Source organism: Caloenas nicobarica, chromosome 13 (genome assembly GCF_036013445.1).
Source record: "Caloenas nicobarica isolate bCalNic1 chromosome 13, bCalNic1.hap1, whole genome shotgun sequence".
NCBI classification, from domain to species: domain Eukaryota; kingdom Metazoa; phylum Chordata; class Aves; order Columbiformes; family Columbidae; genus Caloenas; species Caloenas nicobarica.
The window spans coordinates 2,357,725-2,384,147 of NC_088257.1; the positions used below are offsets into that span (position 1 = coordinate 2,357,725).

Below are 26,423 nucleotides of genomic sequence, written 5' to 3' on the forward strand. Positions count from 1 at the left end.
TGGGATCAGAGAGCAGCTCTTGATGTTAGTGTTTGGAGTTGGAAGGACACTTGGGAAGTGCTTGGGAAGCCGGTCAGCTGGAGGAGAGTGAAGATGCCAAACTGACAAGCTGCTGGACCACGAGAGGCCGTGCTGTCTCAGGTTGGACACTCAGTGAGCTGCTGAGATCCTGGCCCGCAGAGGCACTGGTGCTATGGCCAAGCTGCTGGGAGAGCACAGCACGAGGTCCTGCAGAGCACAAGGGCCACAGACCCAGAAAGCATTCCAGAAGTGTTAGCTGAAATGAAGATAAGCCCAGGAGCTTTCTCATTTTTTTCCCTTAGGCATGTTGGGAAACATACAGTCCCTGGAAAAACCCAGTTTAATAACGGGGCTAACCACTTTGCAGTGCTGTAAATGAAGCTGAATTTGTTATTGTTTTTAATAAAGAAAACATTCACATAGCAAATAATTTAAAGTTGTAATATAATTGCATAATCACGTCTAAAATTATATATTCTAAAGAGAAACGGATAGGGTAATGCTGATCATCACTGGAAAAAATACCAGCGCATGCTTGGGGAGCTAAAGCAAGGAAAAACAGAGCCCCCAAAATAGCACCTATGAACCGGGTTATATTTTTAGCCTCCTGTGAGTTGGGGAGCTGGGGGGGTGGGACAGGAACAAGAGACAGGCGGGATCTGCACTTGAGCAAGTCTGTGCTCAGACCCTCCCTCCCAACAGCACAGGACGAGCAGATGTTGTCCACACCAGACGCTGAGCCAGCAAAAGCTCTGCTCGGTGTATCTCTGCTTACCACCCAGCTTTACGGGCACCGCAAGCCAAGCTGGCTGGGTCAGCAGGATGGGACACAGGACACCTGGTCCAAGACAGAGAAAAAAAAGACAAGAAATATGAGCCAGTGAGTTCTCACCCCCTCTTGATTTGGAAACGCTACGTAATTGTTAATGGTCTACGTAATCATGAAGTGTTTCACTCGGAACATGAAATCTCTTACAAAGGAGGGAACAATCTTGGCTAAGGTTTCCAGAATCCCCGCGGTGCAGTAACAAAAAAGATGTATGCAGGGACGAGGGAGCCTGGTGTATAGCTGCTGAGCGTGGATGCTGAAGTGCAGATATCTTGATTGCTTCAGAGCAGGCAGGCAACGCCTGTGGTTTAGGTGTATGAGCAACCCTATAAAAACAAAGAAGCAGCAGTGTTATCCTGAAAGTCTGACAGCATCAACACCAACACAGAGAAACATCTTGAAAACTCCGTCAGTTCTAAGCAGAAGGTAGGACCTGGCCACACAAGTCTCCTGAGTGCCACAGATAAAAACATACCTATCGATCACCAGAGGCACAAAGCAATACAGTGACCATTCTTATTATTCTGCTTTAAAGGCAATGAAACGGCGTTATAGATCTGTAGCACTGTGGAGCTGAGGTGCCCTCTGTGTGCAGCACGGGCGGAGGGACCTTGTGCAAACTCATTCCTGGGTTCCAGAGACTGCTGAAGGCAGCTCGTCCACAGAATAAATATGGCCCTGAACCAACAGGCTTTCCCAAGCAGTTCACTTTGTGCAATGAATTGAGGATCTGACCTTTTAGTTTTACTCGTTAGTATCCATCTGTTTGATGAATTTAGAGAAGGGAACCTGCTCAGTGATGGACAGCGAGTTAAAAAGCCTGCATCCTAACAGACACCTTAAGGTGTTCTCAAGGTCCAAAATGTGTCTTAGCACATGTGTTCTGTAAAAGTCTTTTGCTTATTTAAAACTTTAGTCTACAGCTTGATTTCTGGAGCTCTGGAAATGCTGAACCAGAGCTGGAACACAAAATCATGTGTATAGTGTATCCCAGACTCCAAGCTTGAACTTGAACATCCCCTGGTCATGTTTGCTCCAAAGGCAGTCCTAAAAGTCAAACTTGGATAAATTTTGATCAAAATTACCCATATTCTCCCAAGTCTCCAGTCACTTCCAGAGGGTTTCCAGAGCTCTGCCAGCATCCACAACCTGCCTGTTTGTAGCTTTGCATCCTCTGACAACACTTTGCCTTTATTCACCTTCTCGGAGTGAAGCATTTTCAGCCCAGGGATAGATGTGTCCGGTTGCTGATGACTAATGGAGTTTCGCTCCCATTAAGCCGGTACATTAATCTGCCAAAGATCACCAGAGAGAGCAGGGACTCAGTGCCTCCATAGGCTCTTCGAGCGTCTGCCAGCCTGTGTCCCGCTGCCCGAGCTCTGCACACAGGCAATTGCCTCCAAGAAAGCCTCCAGCAGGCAGGAGGACAGATGGCTCTGATAAGAAGCGGAGGGATGGACCAACATGATGTGGCTGATGAAAGAAGGGGTCTCCTGGAGTGAGACTGCTGTCAGCCTGAAGGGCAGGCAGGGAAAGGGGATGTCAGCAAAGATCAAGCTGCAAAAAGCCAAAAGCAGCTCAGCTCACCCTGTCTTTGTGCATTAGGGCTGAGTGTCCCGGCACAGGGCACCACGGATCACGCCTGGGAGACCAGCCTTGCCGGAGGCATTAAGTTTGCGCTTTCTCTTCCAAACTTCCACTGCACATCCAAGACTTCATCTGCCTTTCTTTCTCCGTGATATCAATCTAATAGAAGTTATTATTTTTCTCTGCCAACTTTGTCTCACTCGTACCCTTAGATCATCAATGTTTCCTCTACAGACTTTACTACTAAGCATTCATGCCTTGACTTTTTTAGTACCATTGAGTGTCTCCATTTATTTCTGTGATAAGCTGTGATTTAGCACAGTTTATCCTGCCGGTGGACACAGCTGATTCTTTATTAGGGGCTGCCAGGTGTGTGCTCCCACTGGCCAAAGGCAGGCTGTGAATGGTCTGGCTCAGCATCAGCTCAGCGCCACAACCAAGCCCCAGACTGGAGCTGGCTCATGGCTGGGTGCCTCAGATCACAGGCAAACCAGGCTCCCTACACCAGCCACAAAAACATGCCCTTAATTGGGGCACTTGACTCTAAATCTAAACTGAAATGTTCTTCATTTGCTCTTCACATCAACCCCTCCAGCACAGCACTTCGTATCCACTCCTGAGTGGGGTGACAAAGGGGACACTGGTGGGCAGCATTTTTGCCCTTGCACAAGTTAGGCAACATTGACTTCGCTTAGTTAACAGCTGTGTGAAAACCTTTTAAAATATTTTTTCTGGCACAGTTGCATATGCAACGAGAGAGCTCCCTAGACATAGAATGAAATTCGGCACCTTGGAGCCCCAGGACAAGAAGTGGGTGATGCTGGGCAGCCCACATGCTGTATGCACGAAGAGGGCGGAATTTCCAAAGCACTTGCAGGAGCCGTTTTAACCGCTCATCGCAGGAGGAGCCAAACTTTCAAAGCAAGTTGGCTGCCCCTTCGCCTGTAGGGCAGGGGAAAGGTGAAGTACCTTAGTTCTGAGACGATGGGCATGAGCTCTGATCACACATTTTGACTTATTTGTTCTGAATCTCATGATCTGATGGTGTCATTTCCATTTCACACCACACAACAGTTGGCATTGGCTATAGTCTGGCTCACCCTAGTGGTCTGCAGCTTAATGAGATGTACGTAATGCTCTGTAATTGCTTTGGGTGATTTAAGTATTAACGAAAAGTCATCCAGTCACTTCTGAGCAGTTAAATTAAAAGCAAACTGGATTTTTTAACTATGGTGTGTTTCCAGGTGATAAATGCTTTTTAACAAATCTCATAAAACCTCTTCTTTCTGCTGCACTGAATGTAATTTGGATTTTTATGGTTCTTTTTAATAGTTCCTCAAATAATTTCATCAGCACAAAATCTCCTCCTGGGTGGAAATTTAATAAAAAGCTGAATTGTTGTGAAAGATGTGAGTATGATTTAATCTTGCCCACTCTTATTCCCAGACCTTGTAAATGTATTTGTAACAGCCTGAGAGTCAATAATTAATAAATGTAATAAATTACTTGGAAATCTCAAGCTTGCACCCTGCTCTCCCCACCTGCCTGGCCAACGATAATTAACACTTTCATGTGTAAGTCAGATGCCCTGATGCCTCTGGCCTAGTGTAACCAGGTACACTACCCAAAAAAAGTCCCATGTGTTCACATCATGACTGTGCCGGTGCCTTTGGCACCAGGATGATCTCTCATATTTGTAAAGCTGCACTGGTGTGAATTTGCTGGGTTCAGACCTGGGCAAAAATGCACTGAAATAAAGACACAGAAAATGCCTCGTCCTTCTTGCAGGTCACGACATGGCAAACCAACAGCCCGAGGACATGAACCATGGCTGAATAAGCAAGAGAAGAGTGGCAAAGTTCCCAGAGCAGCGGATGGTCTGTGCTCAATATTCCAATTCCTTTTCAAAGTTACAGTTGCAAGTTCAAAACTTCCAGAAACCCTTGAATGCATCCGCATCCATTTCTGGGCCACAGGTGTCCTCACAGACCACTTTGGGTATATAACCAACATTTTAGAGAGTTTCACAATCCGCTTGATAATTCAGTAGCCCTACAATAGTGTTCTGTATCTCACATGAATAAACCCATGGTCAGGAAACAATCCCTGTTCAGTTGCTTGAGCTTTAGGGATAATTGCTGCAAAACCACTGTCTCATTTTTTCTGCAGATCTGCATGAGAGGCACCATTTATTGAAAGGAGCAGGTGTGGGTAAAGCAGCTCAGAGCTCTGTTATGATCGGCCAGTCCACGTCTGTGCTGGGGAGACCAGGACTCCCCAGCTCCTGGCCCGGGCACTTGCCCGTCTGTACCTGGGCTCCGTTTTGGAGAGATGCTGCTTTGCTCCATCACGATGTCCTCCCTCACACAAAGCACCACCTGGTGCCTGGGCTGGAAAGGGGCTGCACATGCAGGCGAGAATTAGGGGAGAGCACGTGTGGAAATGTGGGGATGTCCTTAAGTCAGCAGAGCTAATGGAATTCATCCCGGAGCACTTGGGAACCAGCCAAGGACATTTCTAAAGCATCAGTGGTTATCTCTGAGAAGTGATGGTGGCAGGACCCAAGGGACAAGAGAAACAAACACTGCCCTGGCTTTAAAAAGGAGAAAAAGAGCCCCCAGGAGTTATCCACCAGCCTGCCTAACTCTGTTTCTTGGAAAGATACTGGAACAAATTATTAAATAATCAATATAAACACCTAGAAGATAATAAAATGACAAGAAAGAGCCAGCACAGATTTCTCAAGAACAAATCACATCAAATCAATCTAATTTCCTCCTCTGGCAGAATAACAGGCCTGGTGGACAAGGGAGAAGCACATGTGATATATCCTGACTGCAAAAAGGCTGTGTACTCAGTATTACATGACAGTCTCATGAGCAAATTAGGGGCATATGAGCAAAACAAGAACATAAACAAAAATTGCTATAATTTAGGTGTATAAGCAGGAGAAAAAACCACTTCCCAAACAGGCCATTTCAAGTGGGGACAGAGGTGCCTGGTTTGTTCATCATGTCCATTAATAACTGATTTGTATGATAGTGAAGATAATACAATTTCATAAGCTGGAAGGCATTGTAAACAATACAGAGGACAGGACCTGAATTCAAATTGCTCTAGATAATGGGATGAAATCTGTAAGCTGAAACTCAATGAGGACAAATGCAAAAGAGCGTGCTTAGGCAGGAAAAATAGAATGTACAAATACAAAATGAGAAATAACTAACAAAGCATCTCTGAAAGGATGATGATACCAATTACTTTATCACTTGTCTGTGTGCGGAGGATTTCTTTTCTGATTACAATGGTTAACCCAGAATTTACTGCTGTGTACAGATACTGTTGATGTTGCCCGAGCTGGTGGAAGTTCATGCTTTTTATTTTTGTCAAAGAAAATTTCTTTTTCCAAGGTTTATTCATTAAAAAGTAACTATTTTGAGGGGAGGGAAAAAGCTAATGTTGCACAATAGAAGCGATCCCCTTCCTATCACGAGTACCTTCGGCCAGCAGATTCCAGGTGTGATGTGAGGTGACATGAATCCGGGCTGCGGTGTTAACCATAACACAACGGATGAAGTTTCCTGGTAGAAATACTGGAGGTTACTCCTTAGCATCACTTCAGCTGAACTGGCTTCCTTTGAGGTTCCCAGCCCTGTCAGAATCGCTCCGATCTCTGTGTCGCTTCTGTTTAAATTGCAGAGTGCAGAGTGCTGAACTGGAAATTAAAGCAACACTTATTTGTCTGAATTGATGGATTTTTAAACTTGGCTGCGTGTGTCCCTCACTGGCTTCCTTGCACGTGCTGGAGGCCACGTCTCCGGCAGAACAGACCAAGGAGGGTCGCTTACTCTGTGCTCCACCACACACAGACGTGTTATTTTCCTCAATTCATAGAAAGACCATCTAATAATGCGGGAGGAGAAACTGCCTCTTTGTTTATTGGAAATATAACAATAGGATCCTATTCTAAATCCTGAGGCGGTATACAGTATAGGGGACAAACAAGAGTTGTCATGAGCCAAGATCTCTTGTTGTTGTTATTGTTTTTTTTAATACCCTCATCAAAAGCTGAAAACAGATTTTCAGCCAAGTTTATCATCCCTGGTGCAATTCCACCAACTCAATAGAGTTACAGTATATATGAAATAAGCTTCTCAGAGACAATTGTGATAAGAAGAGACAAGCATTTCACGTGCATCCAGGCAAAGTCATCCAGCAATTCAGTGTAAATGTATCCTGCCAGGCTGGGGATCTTGTTCAGGGTTTTTTTTTCCCTTTCCGTGCAAAGCTCAGTCATATAAAAGAGAACAAAATATTTCACCTCTGAATGCTACATGTCACTATTGGGAACTAAGAGCTGGCAAGAGTCTGGGAGATGAGAAGTTGTATCATTTCTCCTCTTGGTAGCACCTGGCCAGCGATAGCTACTGTTGTCACTGTTTTGATTTCTGGTTTTATCTCTATGACTGATAGAAATGAACGGGTCTGGAGCTTATGCTCATTCACTCCTCGCCCTTTTCCTCCCCCTCCTCTGCGCTGCCGCAGGGACGGTGTGGGACACCCCGACCCGCATGGCTGTGGCCGGTGGTGCCTCTCCTCTGACGTCCTGCCAACCCGCTGAACTGGCGGTGCTGGCGTCCCTGACCTGCCCCGGGTGTGCAGCGAACCCTTGTCCCTTTCTGTGCCCCCACGTCCCTTCTGTGCCCAGACACACGCTGCTGTGCCGTGCTCCCAGCACGGAGCGGGGAGAGCAACGCAACAGCTCGGCCAGATGTTTCCTACTGCTGAGGAGAGCGGAGGAGGAAGGAATATCCCGCTGGAGTAAGACTGCAGCCCAAGCGAACACTTCCTGAGCACGTGCATCTTCTTCCAGCTCTGCAGCCCATGAGAATGCCCAAGATACAAAGCTCAAATATTTTGAATATTAACATCTCTCAATTTCACACATTCCTTAAAGTAGCATATTTCTTGCATGACTGATCCTGCCATATGGTAACATTAGCCTGTACCATTACCATCTGGCTCAGCTTCAATTTTATCAAAAGCACTTTGACACGAGGTAATATCTTTCCTTTTCTACCCCTCCTTCTCCTCCTGCCAAAGACTGTATGATTTATCCTCAAATGAACCCAGGTTTTGGTCCCGTGTGAGAAGTTTGTCTGTATATTCTGTCTAGGAAGTAGTTTTGATTTCAAATGCTTTGCATTTGGGAAGCAGAGCTAAAAATCAAGGAACAAGGGAACTCTCAAAATTCTTCCCAAAGGAACTTCTGGTGTTCGTTAACGCTAAGCCAAAAGAGAAGCAATGGGTCATAAATCAGCCACTGCAAAGCTTCTCCTCATCATCTCCTTCCCCCCGCCTTGCCGGGCAGTGAGCAGCTTTACCTACAAGCCTGTTACTCTGCTGGTACGATTCTTTCTTCCTGATATGGAGAAGGCCCCTCTGTCCACGGATTAACAGCAATTGGGAGGCCACATTGCACCTGGGGTCTCTCTCATTCCAGCATCCAGCTTTCAGCACCAGCTGCATCCCCAGGAGGTGCAGCCAGCCCCACAGCAGCTGCAGATGAGCCAGGACACCTCTGAGGTGCCTCCAGCTCCACATGTGGACCCCCGTGAGCTTTGCAGAGTCCTGGGTCCTTATGCATTTCTTCCATTCTTCACTCAGTTACATGCTCCATGAAAAATATTGTTCCCGAATCAGCTCTGGCTTCCCCTGTTACCATTGCTAGTATATGCTTTCATTCTTGCACAACAATGACAAAAAAAAAGGAAATCCAAATCTCTTGCCCTGTTTCCTCTCATTTATTCACGGCCACAGATACTTCTATCATGCCCCCTGCTATGTTAAACCACATCCTATACTCCCATGTCTTCCCTTTGAAACCTCAGTCTCCTTTTGGGTGGAGAAACAGGATCCTGGGTGAGCCGTCCAGACACCAAACACAATATTGATAATTGTAGTACATGCACAAATAATAATAACATAACCCACTTGTGTGGCCTGTCCTTCGCGCTAGCTCAGTGACCCAGCAGCCCATAAACCAGCTCTGGCTGCATCAGTTTGCAGGTGGGGTCAGACCCACATCCATGCTTGCTCTCTTTGTCCTGCTGCCACTAATCCACTTCATTATTTAGCACCTGGATACATAACACTCCTGCACCCACCCAGGTAGAGAATCAATTCAAATGCGGCTGAAAGAGGAGGAGAACTTGTCCACAAACAGCAGGTCGTAATGAGACAAGGTTCTCACAGCTCCTATCGCAGCCGATTAGCAGAAGCTGGCACTTCATATGCTTCAAGAGGACGGTTCATTCAGCTTTGAAAAGAAAACTTAAATCCAGTGCTGCAACAATACCAGCAGGACGTGAACAACTGCTTGGTTGCAGATTAGCAAGAGAGCGATACTCTTTGAATGTTGTCAGAATAATTTTTTTAAAAAATCACTTAAAACGTGCAATTTATTTTGTCTGTACGGAGTGTTTCTGTGCAATCAAGAAGGTCACCACAGGAGGGAAGCAGCGTTTCACTTTTGTTTCTTTCGTTTTCAAGGCTACTTTTTTTTCATGTATATTTGACCATTAGGAAAAGCTCCCTGAAGTGACAAAGCAATAAATATCAACTGGGAAGATTCAGAGAATTTAAGTTGACAGGAGCTGGTTGAGACAGTGGGTTATAATACCCTGCTTTCAGAACAGCTTGCAGAATGCAGAATTTATTGAAAATGAGAAGCATCTTTAAAGGCAGAAGCAGCAATAAAGCTGTCATGAATCAGAAAATGAAAGTGGACAGCTCAATTGCCAGCTGCCTTCATGTGTGCCTGTCAGCACACTACCTGCCGGTCAACACCTAATACTTTAAGATATATGGTCCCTCTACCCAGTTAAAAACAATGAATTTGTAAATTCTTGATTTCCAGTGCAGACAAAAAATGGAACTGTAGTGGAATTGCTTATACACCTAGAGCCTGAAGTTAGAGCAACTCTTTTCCCACAGAAATTAAGTGTTCGAGAAACATGACAAAATTCTGGTTTTAAAGATGTGAATGAAGGGAGAAATATCTGATTAAACTCTGGACTGATTCATTTATCCATTTTCAAGGTTTCAAGCTAAAAAGCAAAATATTTCCACAGTCCCTGTGAGGTAACATCAGTACTGAAATGCCCAAGGGAAAATGAGCCTTTCCCCACCAGGCTGTTGGCAGAGGGCAGCGTCACCGGTACCTTCTGGGCCTCTGGGACTCCTGCAAATTGAAACTGCCAGCAAGGAATATTTGGGGGAATTTCGTGGGTTCCTGCAGCAGAACCCACCACCCCTGGCGATTCAAACTATCATCTGTGATGCTGCACCATTAAATAGCAATTTTTAGCCTTTCCAGCGATGCCTTTTCTACAGCAATTGAGGAGAGAAACCACAGAGCTTTGCAGAAACATCCAAAGGAAAGCTGAAGCATCACCATTCCTCCTGTTATTAACAGAGAAGACATACAGAGCCTGCCAAAGCAGTCCACAGGAGCAGGCGTTGGGCTTTGCAGAGGTCCTGATGCCTGATGGGGTCACCCCTCTGTGCAGTAGATTTCTTTCCCTTGGTCATTCCAAGAAAACAAACTCTGCTCAGTTTGACATCGTTTTCACACAGCTTTGCAGTCTCCAGGTGGTGCAGATTGATCCCAGTCACTTTGGTATGGCTTTCTAAGGGATGGATTATATTAGCTTGCAATTGGCCCAAAAAAATCGCTGGTGGGAACTCTGGAATGGGAAGCAGCGTTCCTCAAAACCGCATCGGACTGTAAGTGCTGCGCATCGTATGGGGGCAGGGAAACCTCCACCACGTCGCCTGTGAAAACGAGGCTACAGCCTCACTAGCTTTCAGGGAGAGCCATGTGGAAGTAAATCTGAAAATAGCAACTTGCTGGATTTCTTCAGACTCTCTGAGGAGGAAGATGGGCTCAGCATCACACGGCAGTTGGACTCCACGGTCCTTTCCTGCTTCTGCTTCCTGTAGGACCTTTGGCAAATAACCTCATCTCTCGAGTCTCTCTTTCCCATCTGTCAAAGGAAGATGAAAGAGATCTGGGTAGACTTTCACTGTAAGTGCTAAGACTTTGATACTACAGTTCTGGGTAGCGCTGATAAAAATCAAAATGTTGATGCCTGAGACAGAAGTTTCAGCATTGGTGCAATTTGTCAGCATCTCATACTAGTTCCCACGCAACGATGAATCACCAGAGAACAGGGATGTATCATACCGTATCGTCATGTGACGGCAAAACCCACCACCATTGACTGCAAGCAAACAGTGAGATCCCAGTTGGAGAGAAAAACTGGTGAAGAATACAAAATATGTTAATATATAGGAATACAAATGTAGATCCACTTAGAGATTTTCTACATGCTGCATTCCTTGGGCCACAAACCTACCACTCTGGCCCTCCTGGTACAACATGCAGTCCAGTAGCACCTTGTGCCCAAACAAAATCCTTCAGCTGTTTGCACCGTTGGGTTTATGACCCACAAAGGATCATTTCCAACCATATAGGGTAGTTGTACCTATATGGAACAGTCAATTCACTGCACCGTTTAATTTGTGAAATGACACTTCTGATCTTCAAAGTGTTTTACATCCCACATATTGCAGGCAGTTAACAAGTAATAAAGAGTAAGAATTAATTAATCCTAGCCATGCACCCAAGAGATATGTAGACAAACATTAATCTACTGACAGAAATAGAGCAACCGAGGTTATGTGACTTGTCCAACGCCACAGTGGGTGTCTAGGGCAGAGCCGAGATCAGAGCACAGAAACTGATTGCAAAGCTCAGTCCTTGCCTCCTGTGAAACTTATTTTGACAAGGAATATAATTTTACAAAGAGATAATACATTCAGAAAAAGTCTGGGCTAGTCTTTTGCACTTTATTAGCACTTTGCTAGTACTTCCTGTTACCTGGGGTCAGACAGTAAATATTGACGTTGGCCCATCTGGAGTGTTTATATACACACGAGCCCATATATGTATGTTTTATAAACAGTGCGTGTGTGAGAACAACAATGAAATTGAACAATCTAATGAAAAGAGTTTGGTACCAAATATGCAGAATAACAAGTGCTGATGTTCTATTGCAAAGCTCAGTTTGGTTTTCCGCTGTTTTACTTACCAGAACGCTGAGCCGCTGTGCGTAGCAGAGCTTGTGGGGAGCCCAGAGCTGTCTGTCACCAGGCTTTATTTTTTGCACTGTTTCTATTTTTCGGTGTTCTGACTTACTGCTGGTTGTTTCAAAGATCTACAATGCATCTGAATGAACCCCAACTCCCTGCACCCATGTCAAGATTGCTACTGAAATAATATAACCCGCTGCAGCACTAAGTGCACAAAAGTCATTTTTTTCTTCTCAGAGGACTGAAGTCAGGTACTGATTGACCAAGAAGCAGTGACTTTGTTTAGTTTTTAAACGGGCAGTCTGTGAACACAAGAGGTGGTTGGATGATTAGCAGATACAGATTTATCTCTGGGTGTATGGGTACTTTATTTCCATGTGCAGACGTAACACAGGGAAGTACGGGAAAACCCGAAACGGCACAGTAAGGAACAATCAATACACCTCGCCGCCTCAGGCCCAGCCCGACCCTTGCGCCCTCCGAGCCCGAAGCCGCCCGGGGCCGCTCCGCAGCGCTGCCCGCAGCCCGGGCCGCTTGGCCCCGCAGCTCCAGACAAAGCCCGCGGCCCTCGACCTCCCCTCCCGTCCGCCCTGCGCCAGCGGCCCGATCCCTGCGGCGGGGCCGATCGCGACGCCCCAGGGCCGTCCGCCAACTTCCAGCGGGGCTTCGCCCTGTCCCGCGGGGCCGCCGACCCCGCCCGGGGGACGAGGTGCGGCCTCGGGCTCGGCGGCGCCGGGGCCGCGTCCAGGCCCGTCCCGGCCTGCGGGCCGCCGCAGCGTAGGGCCAGGCGGGCCGGCGGGCCTACCCGCGGCGGGCCAGGACCAGGGCGAGCCCGAGGCCGGGGCGGGCCGCGGCGGGCCGGAGGCGGAGCCGGGCGGCGGGAGGAGGCCGCGCCTCGGGGGCGGTGTTGCAGACCGAGGAGGCGGCTCCGAAGCCACCGCGCCTGCCCGGCCGGCGGCGGAGCTCGGCTACAGGGGGAGGGGGGTGGGGGGGCGGCTCGGCGGCGGGTCTGCGGGCCGGGCGGGCCCCATGGGCGGGTGTGTGGGCTCCCACCACGACTCTTCGGGCAGCCTCAACGAGAACTCGGACGGCACCGGAGGTGAGTGCCGGACCCCGGGGCTGGCCGGGGCGGGGGGGCGCCGGGCGGGCCGTCCCCGGCGCCGCGGGGGGACCCCGGGGCGGGCGCTGCGGGCCGGGGCCTGCGGCGGGGACGAGCCGGGCGCCGGGCAGGGGAGCCGCGCTGCCCTCGCTGGCCTCGGGGCGCCGCGCCCGCCTCCTCCCCCTCCCCGCGCCCGGCTCCGGTGCGGCCGCCCGGGCCGTAACTTTCCCGGGGCGGTGGGAGTGTGCGGGGGCCGTGCCGGGCTCCCCCGGGCGGCACACACCCCGGGGCTCGGCGGGGGTCGGGGGGCGCAGCCGCGGCGGGCAGAGCGGCCCCGCGGTGGTTGGGGCTCCGCGGAGCGGCCCCTCGGCCGGCCTGGGCGGCTGGTGAAATAGAGACCGGCCGGGGAAAGGGCCTGCCTGGGGCTCCCAAACTTTGTTTTCCTTGGGCTCAGCTCCTTGTGGTGGTGCGGAAAATAATTATTCAGATAACTTAGATCCTGGTACTGCTGCGGGTTGGTTTGTTTGTTTCTTTTTATTCTCTCCAAGAAAAATGGATGCTTTCCTCCAGCCGAAATTAACTATGCTTAATAATCAATTTCCAGCGACTTCAGATGCTGGAGCAGCTGAGTGTTCAAGTGCACACCTACTGAGCGAGTGTGGCTTATGTGGAAACTGCTGCAGTGGAGAAGCGGCTCTTACCCTTGTGTTTTTCTCTACCTAAATGTGTGAATGATTGCTTTTTCAACGGTCTTGGGTTTGTGGACCCCTGATGTTCTCCTGCCGAGCTGTGTATGCTTTATAGTCATTTAAAGTCAGCCTACCAACGGGACACTTGACTTATAAGTAGTCCTCACACACGCAGGGTCCATAGATTTCAGGTTGAAAATTGCTGACCTAGGTCTACATTTTCCCCTGTGCCTTATGCAATATTATTTATCAGTCTGGTTTCATTTCAGATGCCCCAGCTGGTGGGTGTTCTGTCGTATCAGTGACTTTGCTGTCATTCCATAATGTAAAAAAATGCAGCACTTCCAATTATATCTGAAGCAGCCACCTGCTGATTAATACCAGATACATAGTTCATAGAAATAGCAGAAAGTCCAGCTGCTAAGAAGTGTGTAGGATGTAATCACATCATTGTCATTAAAAGGAATGTTACAGCTTTGACTAGTATGAGTCTTCCTGACTCTTTTTCTCTATTGAAAAAAGAAAAGGTGGGGGGGAGAAGTGAGTTATCTAAAATGGATCTGTACTAACAGGACTTATCAACCAGTAGAAAATGCAAGAGTGTGAGTGTGGAAAGGACCAGAGCATACTAGAAGTCAAAGAAAAAGAATGGCAGGAATCATCACATACCCAAGAAATTTTGACCAAAAAATACCATTAAAAGCTACACTGACATTTGTTCTGAAACCTGCTTCAGCAGCTAGGTGTTATGAGGTGAGATCATGTCACAGAAATAGCCGCGCTTTAATTTCCTCACTCTCATCTTGCCTGTGATGCCAAATGAATGAGATGATAGGAGGGAAAAAATTATCAAGAGTTTGGCTGATACTGTAAAATAGTTTTTTACACAGCCGGTAGCAGCGTGTGAGGTGGGCAGTGTCCATCCAAGGGTCGTCCGGTGCTGTCCTGGATGGACCTACTGGGAGCATGTTTCTGCTTGGTGTTTACGCGGCGGCACACACTGCTGTTTTGGGGTTAAATAACCTATTGTGCTTAGTGCGTTGGAACAGCAGCTGGGTTTTTGGAGATGTAAGAGATGCGAAATGCATGTCAGCTGGCTCGTGTTGATTCATGCTCTAAGGATAATGTTCCTTAAGGTTGTCTCGCTGAAGTGAGAAGTGATGAAATTTCAGTTGAATTATGGGCTTCTTAGGACTGTCTTAAACAATCAGCTCCAGTGTGCAGTAGCCTGTTTTGTAACATTGCGTATCTGTTCCTGCCTTTCAACAAGAAAAGGGGGTGTAGGTTAAGCTGAAAGAACCTCGGAATATCTTTTATAAATCTAACACCTGAGATGTCAAAGTCCAGTCTGCACTAATTCTCTTAGCTTTACAAATTCTGCAAGTGCACCCGTGCCAAGTAACTTGCTCTCTCAAGAGAGAGCGTATGTCTTGAGGCATCAGCAAGTGAACCAGCTGAAGCACAAGTGCACACGATGTGGAGACTGGACCTGTGCAGAAAGATGATTTACTCCTGTTTCCCATATAAGGCTCATTTCCTGCAGCTCCTGAGCTGTGACCTGCTCTGGTGTGTTCACTTTCAGGTTGCTGTCAATGAGCAGGGCCAGATTGTTTATAAATCTCAGAAAGGTATTTTGGAACAGGAACATCTCACTTCTAACCAGAGTGTTCCCAGTGATGGACTTATTTTGGGGAGGCTTCGTCTTTTCCTCAGACTGGAAGAAGTTTTTGGAGAATTACAAATGGTCAAGCGATTAATTAGACGGTGATAGCAGCGCTTGATGCTGTGTCAAAGTGGGAGCTGCGTCTCCAGTCTGATTCATACCGCTCTCAATCTATTAGAGTCCTATGAAGAGCTGGTGGAATCTTGCTCAGTTGTGTCACTGGAGTTGAGATGAGGATTTGTCACATCCCCGTATTCTCCTCAGTCCTTTTGTCAATCACTGGCACTTCCCATTACTTCTGTGCTGCTCGGCAGAGCTGACAGAGTGCCCTGACAGCCTGGGCTTCCTTTGTCTTTTACTGTGGGTATTTTTCAAGGTCAAGATGCTCGCGTGTGTCCAGAGAGCCTTTTAATATACTCGGGTGTGTCTCTGCGTAAGTTTGAGTTAATAAAAAATACTAGCTCTCCTATGTGTATACCAATTTATTGCACATTTCTGTTTGCATTGACCAAAGCAGGAGGAGTCTGTTCCTTAACAAGAATTAAACAGATGCTGCTCTGCCCATCCTGCTGGAAGTGAAATGGGCTTTGTAGATTGGTACCAGCTGTTTCATTATAGCTGCTCTTTTTAGCAAGTTTTCATTTTAACAGAACACTGTTCTATTTGGGAAAAACTTCCTGTCTTGATGCTTGGTGCATTGTAGTCCAGCACAGCTCTCTTGTGGTGGATGGGAGTCCTGGACGGTGAGATTGATTTATTGGTGACTCTTTAAAGGAGATGGAAAGAAGAATAACTGATGATCGTTAAGTGCTTGATAGACACAGTGTGTTGTTTGTTTTGTTTTTTTTTTTTTTTCCCCTGCATCCCTTTAGCTCAGCTGTCTCCCATCAGATATTCCAAGCTTTCAGGAGCCCAGCACTATGCTTTTTGCTGTGTCTTGTCAAAGGTGACAGAGTTTCTGCAGGATGGTGAGACTGGGGGAGAAATAGCTGTTCTCTGCCCGCTTACAGGTGGAATTCTTCCGTTGTGTGTTCAGAAGAGCATTGGGTTTGGAGTTAATTGCTGGAAAACTCTGCACTTGTGCCTATAAGAAAGATTTAAGAGCTTATCAGGTATGTTCAGACCAGCACAAACAGGAGAACTCGCATTGCCAGCTTGCCATCCCCACAGACAAGTCCTTTTCGGAGGGTTGTCTTAAATTTATGTGCTTTCTTTGGAGGTGAGCAATGGGAAGGAAAAGGAGAAACACGAGCAGGTTCATTTTCTAGTGAACTCTTACCCCTTTTAGAAGTTGCATATTACTTTGTCTTGGTAAAATTCAGCGAGACAGTTTATTTGTGTGGAATAATGAAACGGCAGGAGATCCAGTGTCTAGGAGTATGGGCATGACAAGTCATTACAGATTAAGCCTTTTGGCTGCTGCTGTCCGATTGCTGCTGCGCTCTCCTTGACGTGATGTTCGCTTGCCTGCGGTGTTCTTATCGCCCTTCTTTCTTAGAAAAGACGGTGATTCTGGTTGAAATTTGTCGTCTTTACTGCTGCCCCTATCATCCAGCAGTGATAACAGGGACGAGCGGAAATAAGGCTGCTCGTTTGACTGACATGCTAGAACAGGAGTTTATTAAAACGAGTTCCTCCCACAGTATTTGATGCAGCGCTAGAGCTTCATTAACTTTGAGAAAGCCAAATATTGTGCTCAACCTCTGCGTTTGGTAGTTGGACAACAACTTCTTAAATATTTCCTTTGTTGTGCTGCATATCACATGTCTAATTTGAAGTTACAATAACTGCTTTCATGGTGCTTCCATGGAAGACTGACCAAGGGAATTTGCATATTAAGCAGTCAGATTTGTTGCTCACAATTGGACTAATACACTAGGGCTATGCACAGCTTACACAGGGGCTTAAACAAGCGTCTCATGACCGAGCAGTTAAGAGCATTTGGTGCCTAGCCCGGCTATCAGGGCACACAAAGGACCTCCCGCGCCCAGATCGCGTTTTGCAGCGCGTTGTGTGGGTTGGTTGCGGTTGGCGATGTGCGTGTCCGTGCTGGGCTTTCATTCCCCTCTAAAAGAGGTGGCTCTGGACTTCAGGTAGTCCCTGCTGAGTTGTGATGCAACCCTGAAATGCTGTGCTAGATAATATTTTTGCAAGAGTAATATTACATCAGAGCTGGCGTGAGGTCTTACTGTGGCATTTTCTTTTTTTTTTATTTTCTTTTTAAAAAAGGAATGATAAGAAAAGCTTAGCATGGCTCTTGGAACTTGCTCTAAATCTCTCATGATTTCCACAACAGTATGTGTGGGTTTTATCAGGGTTTTGTAATAAAAGTAGCTTTTAATGCCTGGGTTTGCTGAGCGCTGGGCACCCACAGCCCCCTTGAGATTATTAGTGTCTGTGTGTGGATCTTCTGCTGAGAACACCTGGTAATTCAGTCCCAAGTATTTTTCTACTGGATGGTATGATGCTTTTAATTTATAAACTAATAGACTTTGTTTTATTTTCAGGTGATAACAAGTAACTCCTAGAAAATGAAGTAAAGTGTTATTTTTAGTGTTAATAAGGGCTGACAAACGCAGCTGTTCAGTTTCCTTTTTGGCGTTGTTCCTCCATGTAATTGTTTGTTTGGTTTCTAGATGAAGTGATTTGTTTTAATTTCTTTGTTTGGGATTTCAGTGTTGAAAGCAACAACATCCTCCTTCGCTGAATATTAAATATAATAATGGAACATTCATTCTGCTTTGGAGATTTTTGATAAATGGAAAATATTATTAGTTGCCTGTTTGAATAAACTCTAAAAAGCAGTGATCCACTCTTATTGCAGCAGGTAATATGATAGCTATTATTTTTTGCGTGAATGTTGAATAGTATCCATGAGTCACAAATTATAATACGGTTGAAGCCAGAAACAAAGCTTTGCCTTCTAGTTAAGTCTTGCCAATTCCTGCAAGTCTCCTTGCAGGTACAAAGAAGGATCAAGTCGGCTACAGCTGGTGTGGTTACCCAGCTCTTGGGGAAAAAAAAAACCAGAAGAAAATAAATATGTGAAAAACTTCTGACTGTGTTTGAGAAATGAATACAACCGTTCCTTTGCTGGTTTATAAGCAAAAAATGACTCTGAATCTTACAGGGTTTGATGTAAAAAGTGCTTTCACCCTGTCTTGCAGGCAAATGCTGTGTATAAATATCAGTTACGTCTTTAGGCAGTTGTTTCCAATTTGCTACCTCTGCTTCACTGCCTTAAAATTCAGACTCTTTTGATGCAAATACTTTAGTATTTCCTCTTAGTCTTCCCCCCCCCAAATTGCTTGTGCCTGCTACAGGAGAGAACGCTGTACTGTCCAGTAGGTCCTTCATAATCCTTCCAATTCTTTCTCACCGGATTCAAAATGACTTTCTGAGCATGGCCGGGGGGTTGTGTCCGTCCTCCCCTGCAGAGAGTCCATCCAGCCAGCCAGGCTTGCCCAGGTCCTGCTGTGCAGGAGAACACGGGGAGGACTTGGTTTCCCTTCCTATGGGGTGTCCCCTGAGCTGAGGTGCAGCTGGATGTTCGGCCCTGAGCTTTCCCCTCCCAGAGCTGCCGGCATCCCCGTCTGTGAAGGGAAGAGCATTTGTGCCACCCAACAGCCAGGGTGAAGCAGGGAGGTCCGCGTGTGGCCTCTCACAGTTTTGTAGCGTCTAAGCGACAGCTTAAAAGCAGGAGCCATTGGTTCACCTTCATCTTTTCTAAGTGCAGGTGCTTCGGGTGCAGTTTGTGGAGGTTTATGGGGTTTATTGTCCTAGCTGGAAGCTCTTCTTTCATTTGCAAAAGTCATATTATGAAATTGAGCCTTTTAAATCTTGTGAATTCTAGTTTTAAACACTACTGCACTTAGACAGCTGTAGTCATCCTAATTGTAGTAAAAATAGAGAAAGCAGATGGATGAGGTGGTCCTCAGGGATGTCCTGCCAGTTTGGGATGCTGAAAGGTGCCGACCTTGGGCCATGAGTGTTGCACATGTACAGTGGGGCTTCCAGCGGTGTCTGCTCGCTTTGTTTAGCACAAACCTGCGGGCTCTGGTTGCTCCCAGCGATGCAAAGCCTTTGGCGCTTGAATTGCCACTTGGCAGGGCTGGTGAATCCACATCGGGAGTGAGTGCACGGGATACGCCAGATCCACTCGCCGGGGAAGCGTCTGTGCCACGCTCGGCGTGGGAGCGTGGAGAGAGCGACAGGGCTTGATTACCTGGAATCAGAAGGGAAAGGCTGGGAAGTGACCCCTTCTGTGATGCAGGTGGAGCACAAGGAAGAAGGAAGAAGCTGGAGTCAGTAACCTGGTTTCTGGCCGTTGACTGGAACGCTTTACTTGCACCCTGAGGTTTTCAGTTACAACTTAATCTGCTGCCTGTATGTTGTTTGGCTGAAATCTAGGGTTTGAAGAAAGAGAATTGTGTTGCTACTTGGGAAGCAAAAGAAGTGCAGGTTTAGGTTTTTTAAGAAGAGAAAAAACCCATAACTTTTCGCTTATGTTGCAAGTGTGTTTCCAGTGTGAAAAGTGCAGAATCTAATTCAGTGTTTCATACCGAGCTGGCACATCCAAAAGCAGCGAGTGCTCGTTGGCGCTGCTTGTACAGTCAGTGGACGACACCTATAGCATAGGATGTAACTTGGTGTCTTACCATCTTGACCTATGTGCAGTAAAATAAGCAGGCTGCCTAATGCAGTTTATTTAAGGTTCAGCTGGAACGTGAATTTTGCATTTTCTGCCTTCTGCTGACCCTGGGCAGATCCCACAGCTCTTGGTCAGGTAGGAGGTTTCTCTCCTGGCACACTCAGATTAGGTTTGTGCAAATGAGAGGTGGATAAAAGAGGCGGCAGTGCAAACTGTCTAAAAGGGTTTTGTTCTGTTTTCCCACCTTTGAAGTAAATTAAAAGCCATGTCTTAAGTGCTGAATGGGGCTGGAGTTTCTTAGGCTACCTTAAATATTTAAAATGACATAAGTAGGCTGTCATCCTGAGACTTCGCAGTGCTGAGAGATGCAGGGACACTGCAGGTTCTGCAGGTAATAAGTGCACGAGCAATTCTTATGTGCTATCAATTTCCAGGAGCTGTTCTACATCCAGTTTACCTATTAGAGCCTATTAGGAAAAGCATTTGAAAATTGTACTTCGTAAAGCAGAAATAGTGGCGGGGATGGGGATCCTTGCTGCTGTGCTTGCGTATTAAATCACTTAAACAGCTCCTCCCTTCATCCTTTTCTGAATGTCCTCTTCTCATCTCCCCCCTTCCTTAGCAAACATGATTTAAAAGGAAAAATTCAAAGCCCTGCTTGAAAGCCATTTGTGGGAGGAGATGGGCACAGCTCTGAAGAAATGATTCTTCACTTCTGTAGAAACTCAGATGTGCTGTAGGATTTTATATATGTAGAGATATAAAAAGACATCCATGCACTGAAGATGAGGTAGAAGGGAGGGGGTTTGGGGAGTTTCTGATCCATCATGTGATTTTACCACATCTCAAACATGAAAGAAAAGGCGCTTAACAAATGGAAGTGAATGTGTCAGTAGTTTTCAGCAAGAGCAGGTACTGCCCGGGGGGAAAAGATTAGAGACTAAAACGTGAAAATGTATCATACGATGCTGTAGATTGCGTGTTATCTTTGCATGTGTTTAATAGGGAAAGTTCACTCTTAAAACATACAGCTATTCAATCTACTGTTATTGACACTTCTCTATAAATAACTAAACATTTATAGTTCATAACAACTTACAGTTTATAATAACTTAAAATAAATGCAGCAACTATAAATAATTCTCTTGCCTGGGATGGCATCGGGACCAGAGTACAGTGGCTTGGGGTTGGAAGCTTCTTACCTTTTTATTTTAAAAATTCAGCCATGGAGCTCAATTTCTGCTTTCACGCTGTGATCAAGGGCACTCTGGATTCATGAGCAGGATCTCTCATGGCATTTACTTTGTCATTTTACTTTTCCGCCACGGAACTATCATCTCCTATGATTTCTCGTCTGTATAGGTAAATACAGTCTTTTTGTAAAAGAGCACCTTCAAAATAGCAGGTAGATCTGCAGCTGGTGAATGCCATTTTTTTCTTGGCAACACGCTGCTGCTCGAGCACCAGAGCCTCCTGTAGAGCATCAGCAATCACAGGATAATGGCTGACTGGTGAAAAGGTAAATGGTTTGAGTAAAAATTGCTAATTCGCACACTTCATATGTACTGCACAAAGTATTTCTTGGCAAAGGGATAGGGAAACATTGTAAATGTCATAAATGCTGGACTTCTCAATGCCTTCAGAGTGGTTTCAGATGCATTTGCTTCATCTCTGATGCAAGTAAAAGCTGTGGATGTCAAAATAACGTCTTTAATGCAGGATGTTTAGCTTTCAGTTGGGCTCACACCCGACAAATGCATCTGAACCTCTATTGCATGAGTCACTGCGTTGCATGTTACGTACCCATGGGGGACACGAGGACCTGTCCTGTGTGCGGGGACATGCTGTAAGTGGAGAGGAGACACTCGATGTCTCTGAACATGGAAGCACATTTTAGATGGTTTTTTGGTGCAGGACCACGCTGCAGGTCGAAGTCCCAGATCTACTGATCGCCAGCTCTGGTTGCTCCAAGCTCGTTAACACACGGGCTGAAGCGAGGGTGAGAAGACACGGGCAATAAGCAGTTTGGAAGTGTTAATGGGAGGCAAAGCGTAGCACACGTGTTAAATAGTTTGGAAACCATTAATGTTACTTGAAGCTTAGACTAACAATTTCACCAGCTCTTGCTGGATGCATTCACAAGCAGGCTATATTTGGCGGCAGCAGCAGTTAAACATACGTTCAGATGAAGCTCAGTGCTCCAGTCCTTCACACCTCCACGTCGCAGCATCCTTCGCTGTTCCTCGATTTGGTCTGGAGCCTGTTGGGGACGCGATGCGAACGCCCCGCAGGTGAGCAAATCCCTTCCTTTGCCCGAGCGTTCCGTACATCCCGTGCACGTGATGAGCAAACCCACGGAGCGGTGGAAATCACAGGTCCCAGCTGAGGGTTGGCACTTCGAGGGGTGAAGAAGGGGAAAGCTGTCAAATATCTAGTTAAACTTTTTTTTTAAGAGTTGGAATTTGCTCGTGAATTGCATGTTGATGACTTGGCTCGGTAAAATACATAACAGACTGATTTTTTTTTTTTTTTTTTTTTTCACTGTGTGCCTGCAGAAGAGAACATGGGTTGCTATAAATACAAGCAATTATCGAATAAAAATATGTAAAGTGCTTATCAATATCAGATATTATTCTAAGACAGGTTCAAATGCTCATTTGAGATAAGTTCTCTTACTCATTTGTGTGTTGGTTTTTCACATCTGTAGATCTCCATTGTATCTTCATCCAAATCTAAAACGCGTTCTGGTGCCAAAACAGCTTGAATTGTAACAGAAACCCACATGAGTATTGAAACCACGTTGCTCGATTAAAGTCACATGCTTTAAATCAGACATGTATTGTATAGACTCATGCTGATGTTACTCAATGCAACTTCCCATCGCTGCCTTAATAATATGACAGAAACAAGCGCATTCGTTGTACGTATGCAGGACACTTGAGCTGCTGCAATGATATTACAGCACAAAAAATAGCTCCAGAAATACCACAGGCGTGGGTTTTGGCTTTAACCAAAACTCCTTCAGAGTGGAACAAGGGAAAATACATAATTTTAGTCTCTCTGGGAGAAAAAAGGAGCAACAGCGTTGTCAGGACAAGTGGGCATTAATATTGTGGTGTGGTATTGTAAAGCAATACCAGTATGAGAGTCCTTTAGGTTTAAATAATCCTCTACCTCTTGAGCTCTGGCTTGTCATACAGACTTTCTAAACCAGTGTGAATGAGGAAAAAACAATCCAGCATACAGAAAGATTGGCTGTAAACCTCGAAAAACAGTTTAACTGTATTTGGGTGTTCTTTTTTTTAATGGCGTGAATCCTTAGGAAATAGCAGGTGGTTCAGAGCTGGGACAGAGCTGCCCGGGCCGCCACCACCCTGGAGAGATCGTGACATAAATAATGGCACATGTCCACATCCAGGTTTCCAACTGCTTTTCTACCTGTTGTTTCTTATGGAAAGAAACGTGATCGAAATACACTTTTAAAGGAAAACTTCACTGTTTCATGACCTTGCGTATCTCTCATGGATTCCGACCTGATGGTCTCTTCTTAAGACCATGTTTCTTTGGGGGAGATGCTCTTACAGCTGGAATTGTGCAATTCCCGAGTACACGTTGTAGTCGAGGTCTCTGTTGTGCCGGCTCATGAATACTGAATAAATTGAACCAAAGGAACAATACTGGCCTGGTCTGTTGTACACCTAATTCTCCTAAATACCATTTTTCTAGTCATTAGGTTTAAGTTGGGGAGGAGGATGAGAAGTCATGGTTTGTGATTAGATTACCACTCCAGCTTTTTAGGTGGCTTGGAAAGTGAAATACTCCACTGGTTTTTGGAGAGTCAGCGCCCAGCAGTGGGGAAAACACAGGATTTGGATTCCTTGTTTATCTTTAACATAATGGGTGTCATTTAGTGCGTTTAGTTTAGCCCATTGCTTCACTTTGGAGTAGTGATAACGGCTGCAGAACAGGGGGCTCTGAGCTCTCCCCATTCCCAGCCCTCATCCACCCCAGGACATGGTCAGTCATGATCGGTTCCCAGGGAGCAACTTTTTCTCCAGAATTTCTAAGTAAACATATTTAAAGCGGCGGTCACCACGGCTTCCTCAAAACACTGCATTGGAAAATGAACAAGTATTTCTTCTGCATTCCATATAACCATTCACTTATGGAATTCACTTTTTTCTGGCTTTATCCATCCCAAAGAAGACAGGTGTTTTATCTTGGGAATGCAGGTACTATTTTTTTTACTCCAATTATGTTCGTTCTGATGATTATATTCAGAGAAAATTGTATGAATGGTATGTGCCGCAGGACTATGGAAGAAATGACATTAGCATTTTATTTTATTGCAGTGGGAAACTTATTACCAAGAGTTAATAATTTGCATTGAGCTCCACTTTAGTTAGGAAAATATTACAGATACTTGGGGGTGGGGAGGCAGTGTTTCAGTCCTGCCGGTGTCCTGCATTGTCACCGTCTCTGGGCAGGTGACATCCAGAGAGATGCCAAGAGCGCTGCTATCCAATAATCACACCTGTCGAAGAAATTATTTTATTAAGGGCTGACAATTCGGCTTAAAACAAGGTTGTGCAAAGTTCAAGGTGGCAGCGCCAGCAGAGGCTTCTGTATTTGCTAGTTCAGTGCTGTGTCAAACAGGATATTCTGTCTTAGAAACTCTACCGACTGATCTAATCTTGTCCTAAAGCTCTTTCCAGGGCTGCCTGCTTAAGTGTGTTGTTGCTATCTGATCCCTCTGCCTGCCAAATTTCCAAGCCGAATTCATCTTCCATTGATAAAGTGCACTTCTAGCTGCTCAGGGCACTCACCTTCCTTCCTTCACATGTCTCATTTCATTATTATAAATTAATGTGAGGATTTTTTTACAGCTGAAGGAACTCTCGCCATGCAATTCAGATTGAGGTGTCCGCACCATTTATTTTCTTGTTCTTATTTTGAAACTTTCCAGCTTTCACTTGTTTATGCTGAAGGCTAATAAATAAGGAATCGTTTCTCTCACGAAACAAATATTTTTTTGTTTCAAGATATTTCAGTGCAGATTATTATATGTTAAAGTCAATTTCGATGCTAAATAGTGAGCTCTTTTCAGCTGGGGGAGCTGGGCTGAGTGCTGCTCCGACGTGAACACTTTCTAGTGCATTTTTCTCATGTTCATCCTTGGCTTTTTTTAATTTTTAAGCCTTTAGATTATCCAGGTTCCCCCCACCCTGTGGCTGATATCAGAGTCTGCTCTTTCTGTGGAAATAGAGTGGAGGCTGATTGAGTACCGAGTACTTTACTGACCAATCTTTAAATGTTCCTAGGACTGGCTTTTCCGAGCAGTATGATTGCTGAAAACACTCGTATTTCAATGGTTTTCTTGGTGTGGGGATTTGGATTGAAAGCTTGGGACGGTTTTGATCAGGTCCTGCTGTTCCAGGTGTGGATATCCAACAGATTGGAAGACAAAGGCTCTTCTGTGACAGCTGAGATGAAAATGCTGTGCTTGAGGGAGAGGGAAGTACAGCTCAGTCATAAAAACAGAAAACTAGACATCAAACTTCAAGGTTTAGTATGAAGAGAACATGCAAAAGGGATTATTCTTCCTACTTGATTAGCAACTACATAGGTACGGTTAGAAAAACCATCTTGAACGTACCCCAAAAAAGATTCACCCTACCAGAGCAAAGGAGTCTCACGTTTCTTATTCTTTTTCTGATTATTATTTTTAATAGCCTCTGTTTCTAGTAGTGCCTAAATACTGCTGTGATGGAGAGGATCCTGAACACTGGCCATAGTTTTATGAACCAAAGCTACAGCTTAAAAATTAAGCAGGAGAGAAACTGTTCTACTGTTGGAAGAAATCCCTGCCTGGGACTGGCCTGAGCCAGACGGGGCTGCTCGAGTCCCAGCCGGGTGCTTCCCAATCCTGGTCTTGATACAGGCTTTTAAAAGCAAGGAGATGTAATACTTTGTGTGTGTGTGGTTATTTTGTTCGCTGGGGGGATTCGAATGGATTTTTGTCATGTTTATGATTTGATTGTTGCTGTGATAGAGCCCAAAATGCAGCCCCAGTTCTGGCCCTGGGTTTGCGGTGCCCTCGATCGGAGCTGCAGAAGCAGCACTTGGTGGCCGTGGTTTGTTCGTTAGAGCACCGTAACTAGTACGGCGAGGTGTGTGAATCCGGAGTGCACTTGCATCCAGCCATTTTTGTGAATTCTTTTAACTGCTATAGCCAGTAATCAGTGTGGTTTTGGTTTTTCGTTTTGTGTGTTTTTCCCCCCAATGCTTTCAGAAGTCCGCCTGCATAAACGAAATAACTGTACCTGCACAATGTAGGAAACACCATGAGAGATCTGGGCTCTTCTTTTCAAGTGGCTGAGATAAGAATCCCCTTTTGCGAAGGCATTCTCACTCATTCCCGAAGTTCTCATCCTTAAATTTGAAACTACGCTATTTTCCCTTCAAGTAAGGAGAAAAGGAGAAAAAAGGTCTGTCAAAAACTGTTGAGTTCTGCCTTAACTCAAAACAAAAGACTTTTCCTATAGAAACTTAACTCTCAAGTCTAGAATCAAGACACACTTACTTTAATCTGCTGTTACAGCACTGATGTCTTAAATTATGTGAAAAAGTAGGAAAAGTGCATCTATCTTGACAAACGATACTACTTTTGCTTATGAGTAGATGGTAACACTGGAGAAATAAACTCCATTGAGCATTATGGTGAGCGC

The 26,423-nt window shown here is 45.7% G+C and overlaps 2 protein-coding genes across 3 annotated transcripts in view; both read left to right on the forward strand.

Moving 5' to 3' along the window:
- STK10 (serine/threonine kinase 10) overlaps positions 1 to 26,423 on the forward strand; it is a 500,646-nt gene that overhangs the window by 378,952 nt on the left and 95,271 nt on the right. The window lies entirely within an intron of this gene.
- The window catches only part of UBTD2 (ubiquitin domain containing 2), a 54,356-nt gene continuing 40,534 nt past the window's right edge, over positions 12,602 to 26,423 (forward strand). Inside the window, exon 1 of the mRNA XM_065644340.1 lies at positions 12,602 to 12,692. Within this exon, the coding sequence (XP_065500412.1) occupies positions 12,623 to 12,692 (70 nt within the window). The 5' untranslated portion in view covers positions 12,602 to 12,622. The remainder of the gene's footprint in view (positions 12,693 to 26,423) is intronic.